Genomic DNA, 13,264 nt, shown 5'->3' on the forward strand with positions numbered 1-13,264 from the left:
GGGGGTTACCCGCATGGTAGAAAGCTCACTCAGCACAGTGCTAGGTACCTAGGAAGCATAATAAATTTTCATGTAGAGCCTGGAGTGTCGTGGCTGTGGTCATAATTTTTTCCAGAAGGCCCGATAATGGGATGCTTCCAGACACTTATTAACGGGTTGACCCCTAGTAAATGTCTCAACTTTCTTGGCCTGTTTCCTCACCTGTCAAAGTGAGGTGTCACACTGAAACCGGTTTGGCTCAGTGGATAGAGCGTCGGAGGAAGGTCCCGGGTTGGATTCCAGTCAAGGGCATGTACCTTGGTTGTGGGCACATCCCCATAGGGGGTGTGCAAGAGGCAGCTGATCGATGTTTCTCTATCATCGATGTTTCTAGCTTTCTATCCCTCTCTCTTTCTCTCTGTAAAAACTCAATAAAATATATATATTTTTTTTAAGTGAGGTGTTACTACTTGGGCTGGGGTGTGGATTGATGAAATGGCAAAGGCAAATCGATAGGGAGGGGCAGAGTTGCAAGTAATATCGGTGATAGCCACCAAGTGCTGTGGGCATGTGAGCAGCTGCCCAGGAAGTTCTGAGAAGAAGTCAGACAAGAAGGCATCTCCGGACAGCTGAGCCACCCAGCCAACAGAGGAACTAAGGTTTGCTGAGTGGCTACTACACCCTGGGAACTTTCCAAACAAAAATTGTCAGTGAGTCCTGAAAACACCATGTTCTCGCTTAAACCTCACAACTTTCCGCAGACGGAGGCTGGTGCTGGCAGGTGGGGCACCGTGGGTGCAGGCAGGATGCAAACTCAGACTGGTCTGGCTTTCATGTGGTCCTTCTCCCTCCTCCGGGTCAGGAGGACGGCAAGAGCAAAGGCCTCGTGACAGAGAGGGCACCAGGAGTTCTCTGGCAAAAGCGCAGGGTCAGGCTCTCATGTTTTCACTTCTTAAAATTCATTCCCGGCTCCCAGAACTTCCAGGTCAAGGTCAAGCTCCTTCGCTTAGCACAAGGGGCCCTAGAATGAGGGCTCTAACCCAAGATGGTCACGGATCCCATTCAAGAACGCAATAAAATACTGTGTCCACTCCCTAGGAAAATGCATGTGTGAGCCTAAGCCTACACACACATTTCCATTCATATTTCAAGGTTATTGTGGTCACTCCCCATGCTCCAAAGGTCTTTGGACACCACCCCCAACCCCCGCCTGAGGGCAAGGGCCTGGTCCGTGGTGTTCCCTGCTGTATCTCAAGCATCTAGCACAGCACTTGGCATCTAAGAAGCGCTTGGTAAGCACCTGCGGAATGCAGTGTGAAGCCATCTGGTTTCACACCTCCTTGCCTTTGCACCTGTTCCTGGTGGGGATGACAGAGTCCTTTCTTAATTTCCAAGGTACCCATCCTTTACAACTCACCTCTCTCTGGAATCTGTTTGACCTCTTAGACTGGCTTAGGGGCTGTTTCCCGCATACTCCCTTCCTTCCCCCAATACCATTCTAATCTCTACGGAAGCCCTCACACTGAGCTAGAATCATCAGTTCACTTATCTGCCTCCCTCCTGGTGAGATAGGAATCAACATCGTAGGTGGTTTGTAAACCTATCAGGGGACCTTGCATGTCACAAGCCCATGGTAAACACTTGCTGAATAAATAAAACGGAATGGTGGGAAATGGAGCTGAAGAGGCAGGCTGACGTCAGTTTAGAATGACATGCGCCAGGCCAAGGACTTCCAATGTTACGAGACAGGTGACCGGCAAATCTTGGATTATGTTTTCTTTTGCCTTTGTTTTTAAGGAAGGGGATAATACGGTCAGGTCTGTGTGTTAAATGAATGGAGGAGGAGACTCTGATCCCCTGGCACTGCCCATACTTTCAGGAGAACGGTGTTATCACACTGGATCTGTGGCTCTGGCTCAAAACTGCTTCACAGATGAGTGGACAGGAGGGCTGGCTCAGGAGTGACCAGGCAGGATCCTGATCCCGGCTCTGCAGCTAATTAGTCCAGCAACTTGGCCCAGAGCACTTGCTTCCAGAGACCCGCTCTTCCAGCCTGTTAAGTGCCAAACATAATAGTAAATCAGGCTCCTGAACCCAAGTCTACTGTTAAAGGGGGTGCCCCACACTAACAAACAATTCTCAGAAACCAGCAGGGTGTCAAGAATTCAACTCAATTCTCACATTATCTGCCCAGAGATAACATCAGGTTCCACAGGTGAATGGTTTAGCCTTACAAGACTGCCTGCGCTCCAAACACACACACTTCGGATGCCAGCCAAAAGCCCAGCTCTCTGTGCTTCTGACCAACTGGCTACAGATTGGCGGTTCCAATGACTGCCTGCAACTCGGAATGCCAATCACAAGTCCGGGTTATCGCCTGTGCTTCTGCCTGACTGGCTATGAATCAGAGGTCCCGCCTCCTCCCACCCCTCCTTGGGTTCGATTAATTTGCTGGAATGGTTCTCAGAATTTAGAGAAGTGTGTTACTTACTAGATCGCTTGTTTATTGTAAAAGGACACAACCCAGGAATAGCCAATGGAAGAGATGCGTAGAGTAAGGTATGAGCAAAGGGCATGGCAGATCCATGCTCTTTCCAGACCCATTTCTTTCCCCCAAGTCTTCACCTGAAACCCATCTTCTTGGGTTGGTATGGAGGCCTCATTACATAGAAATGACTGATTAAGTCACTGGGCATGGACAATTGACTCCATCTCCAGCCCCTCTGTGCTTCTGACCAACTGGCTCCCCTGGGGTCATAGGTGAGAAAAGGAAGGAGGGAGGGACTGAAAAATGCCAATCCTCACTTGACTGGTTCTCCTGGCAACCAGCCCCCATCCTTTGGTGCTTTTGAAATTCACCACATTGACATAACAGGAGACACCTGAATCATTCCCAACAAGTAGGAAATCCCAGTGTTTTGAGGAGCTGTGAGTCAGAAACTGTGAAGACCAAACATAGATGAGAAATATATTTCGGTCACCTGAATGACCACACACATAGTTCTTACATGATCTCAAGTAGTAGCCAGTTTACTATGTAAGAAATTACCTATTCAGCCTAACAAATAGCTATTATGTATCTTTGCATGAGGAAGGTAAATAGAATGGACACACAGCTTTGGAAAAGTTTGGTAGTTCCTCAGATAGTTCAACATAGAGCTACCATTCTGACCCAGCAATTCCTCTCCTAGGTATATATCCGAGAGAGAATGGCGAATGTACATCAACACAAAAACTTAGGCCCAAATACTCATAGCCAAGTAAGTCATAATAGACTTAAAGTGCAAACAGCCCAATCACGCATCGCCTAATGGATAAAAAATGTGTGCGTGCTAATACACAGTACTAGTTGGCCATAAAAACGAGTGAGATACTGATACTTGTCACAAGAAAAATGAACCTGGAAAACATTATGCTGGGTGAAAAAAAAGCCACACACACGAAAAAACAAACCATATATTTTATGATTGTACCACATGAAATGTCCAGAATAGGCGGGTATATCAAGCCAGAAGTAGACCAGTGGTTGTCAAGAACTGGGGGAAGGAAAAATGGGAAGTGACTGCCACTTGTTTTGGGGTTTCTTCTAGGGGCCATGAGCATGTTGTGCAATTGGATGGTGGTGATGGTTGTACAACTTTGTGAATATACTCAACTCGACTGAATTTTACACTTTGAAAGAGTGTCCATAATCCCACCATCCAGTCAAAATGATCTACTAGAAACTCAGTGTTGATCAGGCTACTCCGCTTGGTCGCTCCCAGGGATGGTTGGGGAAATGTACAAACTCCCAACAACACTTACCAGTATGTCCCGGGTTCACCTACTGCCCCCACCCCCCTCTGGCTTCCCTCCTCTCTATGCTTTTGCCTTGGTGACCTCTTCTTGCCCATTAACACCCCATGTTCTCTCCCCCCTGAAGTTCCTCCTGGGCGTGGAACTTTCCCGTGCCCTGGCCTATCTAGTCAATCCGATTTCCACTTACTGGTGACTTCCTTAGGGAAAGCTCCTTGTCTGACTCTAAAACTATATCCCTTTGCTGCGTGACCTATGATACATCCCAATTTCCCTTTGGTGAAACTCCTCGTAAGATGCCTGTTTCTGCTGATAAACTGTATTCCCAGGGGGCAGGGACCTGTACCTGCCTGCCTTACCGCTGTCCTCCCATAAATAACAGATCCCACCACCCACTGTGCCCCCTAGTTGACACATTCCTACCCACCCTTCAAATCTCACTCAAGCCCTGGCCTGTATAGCTCAGTTGGTTGGAGTGACATCTCCTGCACCAAGAGTTGCAGGTTTGATTCCCAGTCGAGGCATGTTGGCAGCTGATCAATGCTTCTCTCCACATCAATGTTTCTCTCTTTCCCTCTCCTTTCCTTTTGCTAAGATCAGTAAAAGCATATCCCTGGGGACTTTCAGGGGGACAGTCTTCTCTGAGCACCCAGACCTGGGGGCACATTCCTTTATGTAGCTTTATAACTTCCCGGACATCCCTTATAGCTCTTAGCACAACTGTACAAGCCACTGATTTTACTGTCTCCCCTCCACAGATCTTCCATTTTGCTTGTTTCTCTTTGTCCCAGCACCTAAAGCAATGCTCATCACATGACTCCTCTGAGGGCAGACCACAAGAATTCTTACGAAAATCCCTAAAATCGCATGCAAAATCCCATGTGCATATGCATTTTTCTAAAAAGCAGTCTATGGCTTTTGTTGGAGTTTTAACAGTGTCTAAGACCCAAAAGAAGTTAAGAACTTCTCTCCAGAGCTGAGGGAGTTTGTCTTCCCTTCAAAACAGCACTGCCAGCCCAGACTTCTATGTGAACCATCCCCACCAGAACAGGAGTTCCTAGAGGGCAAGGATCTTTATGTTGTGTTGCTTCATGTGTCCCAAATGCCTGCAATGGTGCCTGGCCCATCCTTGATATAGGTCTCAGACAATTGTAACAGCTGTGAGAACTGTACGTGGATTGGATACTTAATGCTGCATAGAAAAGTATCCCAAAATGTAACTGCTTAACATATATTATCTTAGTTTCTCTAGGTCAGCATTGGGGTGCAGCTCAATGGGTCCTCTACTTCAGGGCTGCTCACAAAGCTGCAAAGAGTGGGCCAGGGCTGTGGGCACCTGAAAGCTTGACCAGAAAGGGACCTGCTTCTGAGCTCACTCGTGTGGATGTTGCCAGGATTCAGTTCCTCCCTGGCTGGAGCTTGCCCTCTATTCCTTCCCACATGGGCCTCTTCACAGGGCAGCCAACCAGATGGAAGCCTGCTTCATCAGTCAGCAAGCAAGGCGGGGAGGAAGAGAGAGAACAAGAGGAGAGGGAGGAAAAGGGGGGAGGGGAGGGAGAGAAAGACAAGATGGCCATTACAATCTTCTTAACCTGAGAAGTGGCATCCCATCACCTTTGCTGTATTATTAGAAGCACGTCTCTAGGTCTCAGACACACCCAAGGGGATAAAATAGCAGCAGGCAGGATATTGAGAGTCATCTCAGAGACTGCCTACAGTGCATTCCCTCATATAGCATCCAGCTCATCCGGGCACCCAGAGCAGAAGGTGCAGACCAAATGCCTTCAGGTCAGGCAGACGGTGACAAGGAAGAAATGAGCAGAGGGAGGTTTGGTGGACAGCTGAACCTCTTCCCACCTCTGTCTATCCTCCAGAGCCAGCTGCCAAGCAGCAATGTGGGCCGACTTGTCAGATCTCCTAAATTTTCAAAAGAAACCGAAGTCCAGGTTTTTGTGAGACATTTTCTGATTTTTAAAGCTGTGATAATCAAGCAAGAACAAACACATCTAAGGATTAGTTTTTGCCTCTTCTCTATGGCACAAAGGGCCTAAGCCAGTGGGTCAGCAAACTCATTAGTCAACAGAGCCAAATATCAACAGGACGATTGAAATTTCTTTTGAGAGCCAAATTTTTAAAACTTAAACTTCTTCTAACACCACTTCTTCAAAATAGACTTGCTCAGGCCATGGTATTTTATGTAAGAGCCACACTCAAGGGGTCAAAGAACCACATGTGGCTCGAGTGCCGCAGTTTGCCAACCATAGGCCTAGGCCTTTGCATGTCTGTTCCATCTCCTGCACTCACTCACTGAGGGCAGGGGCCTAGCTAGCTCACTTAGGGCACTTTATGTACTTCTTTGCATGTAACGGGCCAACAGCCAATATTGTTGAATGAAATGTGAAATTCTGTCTCATTGGGAAGCACCCCTTGCCCCCAAACCCAGAGGACTGGTTAGGAGTAGGTGCTGCTGTCTGAATAAGTTGGAATGCTGGCTCTGCTACTTGCTTGCTGTGTGACTTTCAGCAAGCTATTAACTTCCCAGAGCCTTGGCTTCTCTATGTATAAAATGAGAATAGTAGTACCACTTCACAGTTATTATAAGGATTAACTGTAATAAATATACTTATTAGCACACTATAGCAATGCAATAGCTGTACTTACTCCCATCGTGTGTGTGTGTGTGTGTGTGTGTGTGTGTGTGTGTGTGTCCCCCCCCCCCGCTTTCTTTCCTCCCAGCTCTCTGGCCCAGCTCCCATAATCCATTACACCATCATCTCCCACTATCCACCCGTCTGGCGGCTAGAGGGAGCCTCTAAAATGAGAGATCTGTCATGTTCCCAGCCAGGGTTTACGTCCTTCAACAGTTTGCTGATCCCCTTAATAGGAGAAAATCCGAACTCTTTAATAGCTCACCAGGATCCTCTGGACCTGCGTCTGCCCAGTCTTTAAGTGTCATCTCTCACCACTGGCTCCCTGCACACTCGGCACTTCAGGCACACCCAAGCTTTGTTTGCTGAAACCTCCATACTTTCTGCCACTTCTAAGCAAGTGCTCTTCTAGATGTTCTAGTTAGGAGCTCAGAGAATTTGTGGCATTCCTTGCTAAATGTGAAGGCAGGTACGATATCAATTCTCTTCACTCTCCACTTTTGCCTGCACAGAACAGGCAAATAATGCAAAATTGTAATAGAATTGTTCACAGCAGTGCCAATCCCATGAGCTGACAGCGCCACCTGTTGACCCAATCTTGCACTTCAGCCTTAGAAAGGAGCCTTAGCTCTCTGCCCACCACTAGCAGAGATGGACAATGGTTTTGAAGTTTTCCAGGGGTCTACCCAGTGTCCCCTCACACAAAACTGAGCAAATAAAAAAAATTTTTTTTTAATTAAAAAAAGCTAACATTGAGGCAATCTCCTAAATGCTGTAGTTGCTGACACAATTTTTACAACCACTCAATGAGTTAGATACTTTCATTGCCATTTTGGGGATGGGGTAACTGAGGCACGGGGCAGTTATATGCTTCACCCACATCCCGCTGCTAGGAAATGTCACCTCAGGTGATCTGGCTTGAACCTGCACCTTTAAACCTGAAACTCACTGCTTCTATTGATTCCTTCACTCATACCCAGTGACCTCCCAGACACTTCCCTCTGTGAAATATCTGGGAAGGCCCACTGTGAAGGTACTATCAGTGGCATTGGTGCCAACTGAAAACTCACGTAGTGTCCCACACATTCTGAGAGCTGCACAACTCTCAGAGGGCACTCCTGGGGAAGGAATTAGATGTGAGACAGCAGACGCGGCAGCCAGCCTGGCCTCTGTGTTACTGCTCTACTCGAGATCTCCAGCTAGCACCGCTCCTCTGCACCTCTGGCTCCTCAGAGGACCCTTGGCCAGCTGGGTGGATTGGACTGGGTGGATAGTGTCTGAAGAGTGAGGAGCGCAGTACCTGATTCAGGTGGACGCTGAAGGGCAGTGATCACTCAGTCCCCTGCCTGGAGCACTCCCGTCACACATCACACTGGGCTCCCTCACATGGATATTGTATAGAACCAAAAGACTAACTGCTGCCTTCTTAAGCACAACTATTTTCACTGGCTCCTCTAAATATTTTCTATATAGCCGAAACCAGTTTGGCTCAGTGATAGAGCGTCGGTCTGCGGACTGAAGGGTCCCAGATTCGATTCTGGTCAAGGGTATGTACATTGGTAGGGGGTGTGCAGGAGGCAGCTGGTCCATGTTTCTCTCATCAACGTTTCTAACTCTCCTCCCTCTCCCTTCCTCTCTGTAAAAAAATCAATAAAATATATATATAAATAAATAAATATTTTCTATATAATTTGTGAAAATGCCTGCTTCCACTTAATATTATTAAAATATATTTATACTATCAATAATTACTTATTTTATAATGTTTATTACTCATTACTTTATAATTATATATTTAATATAAATATAAATGTATATTTTACAAGTCATATCACCTATGATATAAATATGTATGCATAGTATTTAACAGCATATATAGCATGTTACCTAAATGTGTATATTTAAATATACAATATATATATATAATACATAACCATATATATGGCTAAGATGCATTACTTCCTATGCCCCAGTCATTATTCTAAATACTTCACACATATTAACCCATTTTATCTTTACAATTGGGAAGCTAATGCACAGTGAAATGACATGTTCAGGGTCAGACATCAAGTGGCTCACCTGGAATGCAAACAAACCTAAGTCATCAGACCAGTTTATACTTTTAAAACACTGAGACTCCCTCTGCTGGTAGAGGTTGTGTCTGTCTGCTGCCTTTACAATCTGATGTGCCAGGCATCTTGATACTAAGAGCAGTTTTTATTTGCACATAGTAGGTGTCAACAAAATTTTTTAATACACACACACACACACACACACACAGCCACATTCCGGTGTGACCAATGCCCACTCTTCGATGGGGGGAGAGCCAGGCTTCAGGCTCCTGGAGACTCTCTAGAGATAGCCTAGGGCTGGCAGTCTTCACAGATGACACCCAACAGGGGCACTTTAATTAGGCAAGTGGGAAGGGACAGGGGCACCTCGGGGTGGATCCTGTGGGGCCTCATGCAGGCCCAGAGCTCTGCTGCATCCTCTTCATCAGCTCTTCATCCTGCATAGACAACTCGGTCAGCTTTTTGCCCATCCGCTCATGGATATCCAGGTACTTGGAGACACACCGGTCCAGGCACACAGACTCGCCCTTGGACAGTTCTGCTTCCTTGTAGTGGGGAGGCACGCACTTCCGGTGGCAGGCACTTGTCATTCTGCGGGGAAGGGAGGGCAAGGTCAGGACAACAGCACCTGTGGCATACCAGGAACTCTCAACCATTCCTAATGTGCTAAACTGATTTCACCTGAGGCAGGCAGTATACATCCTCAGTTTACACCTTAAGTATTTTGGAAGGTCCTTGAGAGTAGGAACCTTTCCTGAACCCATGTTTATAACTAATTAAATAGAAACCATTAGTTGAGTACTGGCTGTGTTCCAGGCATCATGCTAAGTGCTTGACATGATTTTTATGATAACCCTATAGTTACACATAAATATCCCCTTTTTAAAGATGAAGAAAAAAAGGTACAGAGAGTTTCAGGACTATATACAGGTGAGGTATTAACCCAGGAAGTCTGACTTCACAGCCTACATTTTTATTTTAAATATACTTTTATTGATTTCAGAGAGGAAGGGAGAGGGATAGATAGAAACATCAACGATGGGAGAGAATCATTGATCAGCGGCCTCCTGCCCACAACCCAGGCATGTGCCCTTGGCCAGAATCGAACCTGGGACCCTTCAAGTCCGCAGGCCAATGCTCTATCCACTGAGCCAAACCAGCTAGGGCTCAGCCTCCATTTAAAAATTATTCTAACATATAGCCTCCAACATAAACCAACCAATAAGCACAGGATACCAGAGAGCTCAAGCTAATAAAAATAGGAGACATTTGTTGACTGCTTACTATGTATTGGGCTTGATGCTAAGAGTTTGTCGTACATTTTAACATTTAATAGATTTTTTTAAGATTTGTTTTTATTAATTTTTGGAAGGGAAGGGAGAGCAAAACTTCAATCAGCTGCCTGACTCCTGAAAGTCCCCTACTGGGGATGGAGCCCTCAAACTGGGTGTGTACCCTGACAGGAATCAATTTGGCAACTCTTCAGTGCACGGATGATGCCCAAGCAACTGAGCCACACTAGCCAGGGCAATATTTAATATTTATAATGTCTCTATAAGGCAGGTAGTAGTAGTGCCTCCATTTGATAGATGGGGAAACAGTGGTCAAATAGTCCAAGTAACTTGTCCAAGCCCATACTAGTGGCAATTGATGGAGCCATGAATTATTCCCAAATTTGCCAAAGTACTGGACCTCACATTGCTACTGACCAGCTGTGGATCTTGAGAAAGTTATTTAAATTCCAGAAGCTTCACTGTCCTCACAGTAAAATTAACCCAGTGGATTATTTTTTGTTTAATTTTTATTTATTGATTTTAGAGGGAAGGGAGACATATAGAGAAACATCAGTTTATTACTCCACCTATTTACGCATTCATTGGTTGATTCTCGCATGTGCCCTCACCAGGGATCAAACCCACATGCAACCTTCGAGTATATTCTAGACGGTTCACTTAACCAACTGAGCTACCTGGCCAGGGCCACCCAGTGGATTATTTTGAAGATTAAAAAATATAATGCATTGTAAAATGCTTGGCAACTGCCGAAACCGGTTTGGCTCAGTGGATAGAGTGTCGGCCTGTGGACTAAAGGGCCCCAGGTTCGATTCTGGTCAAGGGCATGTACCTTGGTTGAGGGCACATCACCAGTAGGGGGTGTGCAGGAGGCAGCTGGTCGATGTCTCTCTCATCGATGTTCCTAACTCTCTATCCCTCTCCCTTCCTCTCTGTAAAAAATCAATAAAATATATTTTTAAAAAATGCTTAGCAACCGCCTGAGGTAGAGTAAGAGTTTAAGAAATGTTAAGTAAGTGGGATACGTTCTATTTTTCAAAAGCCAAATACTTTCAACTGTTCTTGGAACCTAACCAGAAACTAAACTGAACCTTCTCTCCTGCTCAGCTCCTTCATCGCCAATCCATCCCAGTCTAAATGCTCTGCTCCTTCTAGTGACCCTGTACTGAATCTGCATTGGCCTCTAACCATTGGGATTGGGGGAAGGGGGGATGGAGTTGATGGGGGTGGGTGCCTCCCAAAATTGAGCAAAGCATTTTTCATGTCATCCACCACTACCCTTAGCAAGAGCAACCTAGGATCATTCCCCAAGACAGAGTCGGCTCTTACCTGTTGTACATATCAGCCATCATTTCTACCTCCAGCTCCGCCGCCAGCTGCTGGGCCCTGAGCGGATCCATCTCAGCCCTGCACGGTGATCTCCTTCCTACGTCCTAGTCCTGGGAAAGTCATCACCGTCAGCACCCACCTCTCCCGTTCACTTTCCCGTCCCAGGAGTTAAAAGGATGCAGAGTCATCATAGGGCATCAGACCGGCAGGGGCCACTGACCTGAGTTCAACCATCCCATTTCACAGATGTGGACACTGAGGCCCGGAAGGGGAACACTGCCTAGCCCAAGGTCACACAGCACGTCACTAGCAGGGCTGGAAGTCGAGTCCCCGGTCCTGACGCTCAGAGCCTCTAGGTCACCTCTACCCAGGAGACCGAGAGACCGGAAGGGAAACTCTCTAAACCGCGGGCCTGACACTACGCGGCCCTCGGAATTGGATCCTACGCGGACAACGTGCCCGGGCGCCGGCCGAAGGGCTGCACCTCTGAAGTGGCGGCGACATCACCAGTGTCACCGGTAGGTCAGACGTCACTCGACACAGCCTGGAGCCGATCATATAGGCCCCGGCGTCCCCAACTTCAGACAAACACTAAGAACTTACCAAGAACCCAGGTGGGCAAAGGTGGAAACACGTGAGCCACTTCCGGGAGGAAGTCCCGCCCCCTTTTGGATCTGGACTCGCTCTCGGAATGAAGTACCAACGAGGCGCGCTAGGACACGGGCTCCGGCTGAAGGCGAAGGAGGCTTGCAAGTGCTAGAGAGGACACCCAAATACCATAGAGGCTTGGGCGGAGTGCAGAGCGCCGGCAGCCTGGAGGTCAAGTCGCTGGCGTTGTCAAGGGAGAGGCTTGAGTTCATTGGTTCTCTGGGAAGGGGGCGGGACTACAGAGCTCTGGGAACCCCGTCTCCGGTCCTCCGAGAGCCGACTCCTGAGCACAAATTAGGCGCATGCGAGGAAGGACACCCTGAACAGCAGTTCTCAGTTGGTGCTGCACGTTAAGATCACCGGGGACACTTTATTTTGTTTTAAATAAATTTTATTGATTTTTTTTTACAGAGAGAAAGGGAGAGGGATAGAGAGTTAGAAACATCGGTCAGCTGCCTCCTGCACAACCCCCACTGGGAATGGGCCTGCAACCAAGGTACATGCCCTTGACCGGAATTGAACACGAGACATTTTAGTCCGCAGGACGACGCTCTATCCACTGAGCCAAACCGGTCAAGGCATCCTGGGACATTTTAAAAAATCCTGATGCCCAAGGCGCATCTCATACCAACTATACCAGAGTCCCTGGGAGTAAAGCCCAGATACTATTAGTAAACTTTTAAATTCCTAGGTGAATTATCAATAGATGTGTGATAATGTGCATTAGATGACGTGAAGAAATTACTATAATTTTGAGGGTGTAAAATGGCATTGTAGAAAAAAAGACATAGATAAAAATAGATGAGGAAAATATGGCTTGACGTGAGTAATTGTTAAATCCCGGTGATAGGTATTTGGAAGTTCATTATACTGTGCTCTCCACTTTCCTGTATGTTTTATATTGGCCATAATAAAGTCTAAAGTTAAAAAAATAAAAAAAAACAATGATTTCATTTTACTGAGCATCTGCCATGGGCGAGGTGCTTTAATTACATTATTTTGTTTATTTTTCTTTTTGTAGTGATTTTTTTAAAAGTTGACTTTGAAATAATTATGGATTTGCAGGAAGTTTCATAAATTGTACATAAATTCCTTTGTACAACCAAGTTTGGGAACAAGTGCTTCAAGAAACTGTGTGTGAATACAGCTGCATGCTTACAGGCCACTAATCTTTCTCTGGGATTACCAAGTTAAGGGAGACATAGTTCCTGCTTGCAGAAAGACAAGACATATATACTTACATTTTATTCAACTTCTGTTAGACTCACTAGGCTGGAAAGAGGTGAATAGGAGCTATTTTGATTGCCACTAGAGTTAACCTAGTGTGTTTAGTCATGGGAGGAGGGTGAACTCTTGTGAACTATATCTTTTTTTTTATATATATATTTTATTGATTTTTTTTACAGATAGGAAGAGAGGGATAGAGATAGAAACATCATCATTGATGTTTCTATCTCTCTCCCTCTCCCTTCTGCTTTGAAATCACTAAAAATATATTTTT

General features: G+C 46.2%; 1 protein-coding gene across 2 annotated transcripts; it reads right to left on the reverse strand.

Moving 5' to 3' along the window:
- Positions 1-8,620: 8,620 nt before the first annotated feature.
- Positions 8,621-11,870, reverse strand: TIMM10 (translocase of inner mitochondrial membrane 10). Of its 2 annotated transcripts, none has more exons than XM_036426184.2 (3): positions 11,719-11,870; positions 11,116-11,225; positions 8,621-9,085 (listed from the first exon to the last, which is right to left on the reverse strand). In XM_036426184.2, the coding sequence occupies exons 2-3, from the start codon at positions 11,184-11,186 to the stop codon at positions 8,884-8,886; spliced, it is 273 nt and encodes a 90-aa protein (XP_036282077.1). In that variant the 5' UTR covers positions 11,187-11,225; positions 11,719-11,870; the 3' UTR covers positions 8,621-8,883. The 2 variants fall into 2 exon arrangements, with proteins under 2 accessions (XP_036282077.1, XP_045433708.1); XM_045577752.1 differs by lacking the exon at positions 11,719-11,870 and adding an exon at positions 11,336-11,518.
- Between the last annotated feature and the right edge of the window lie 1,394 nt (positions 11,871-13,264).

This window comes from Pipistrellus kuhlii, unplaced genomic scaffold, assembly GCF_014108245.1.
Source record: "Pipistrellus kuhlii isolate mPipKuh1 unplaced genomic scaffold, mPipKuh1.p scaffold_m20_p_9, whole genome shotgun sequence".
In the NCBI taxonomy this organism is placed as follows: domain Eukaryota; kingdom Metazoa; phylum Chordata; class Mammalia; order Chiroptera; family Vespertilionidae; genus Pipistrellus; species Pipistrellus kuhlii.

Bases quoted from the DNA above. Each gene is read 5' to 3' on its own strand.
- TIMM10 (XM_036426184.2), bottom strand. From the start codon at position 11,186: ATGGATCCGCTCAGGGCCCAGCAGCTGGCGGCGGAGCTGGAGGTAGAA. The intron at 9,086-11,115 runs GTAAGAGCCGAC...CCTTCCCCGCAG, and splicing joins ATGGCTGATATGTACAACAG to AATGACAAGTGCCTGCCACC.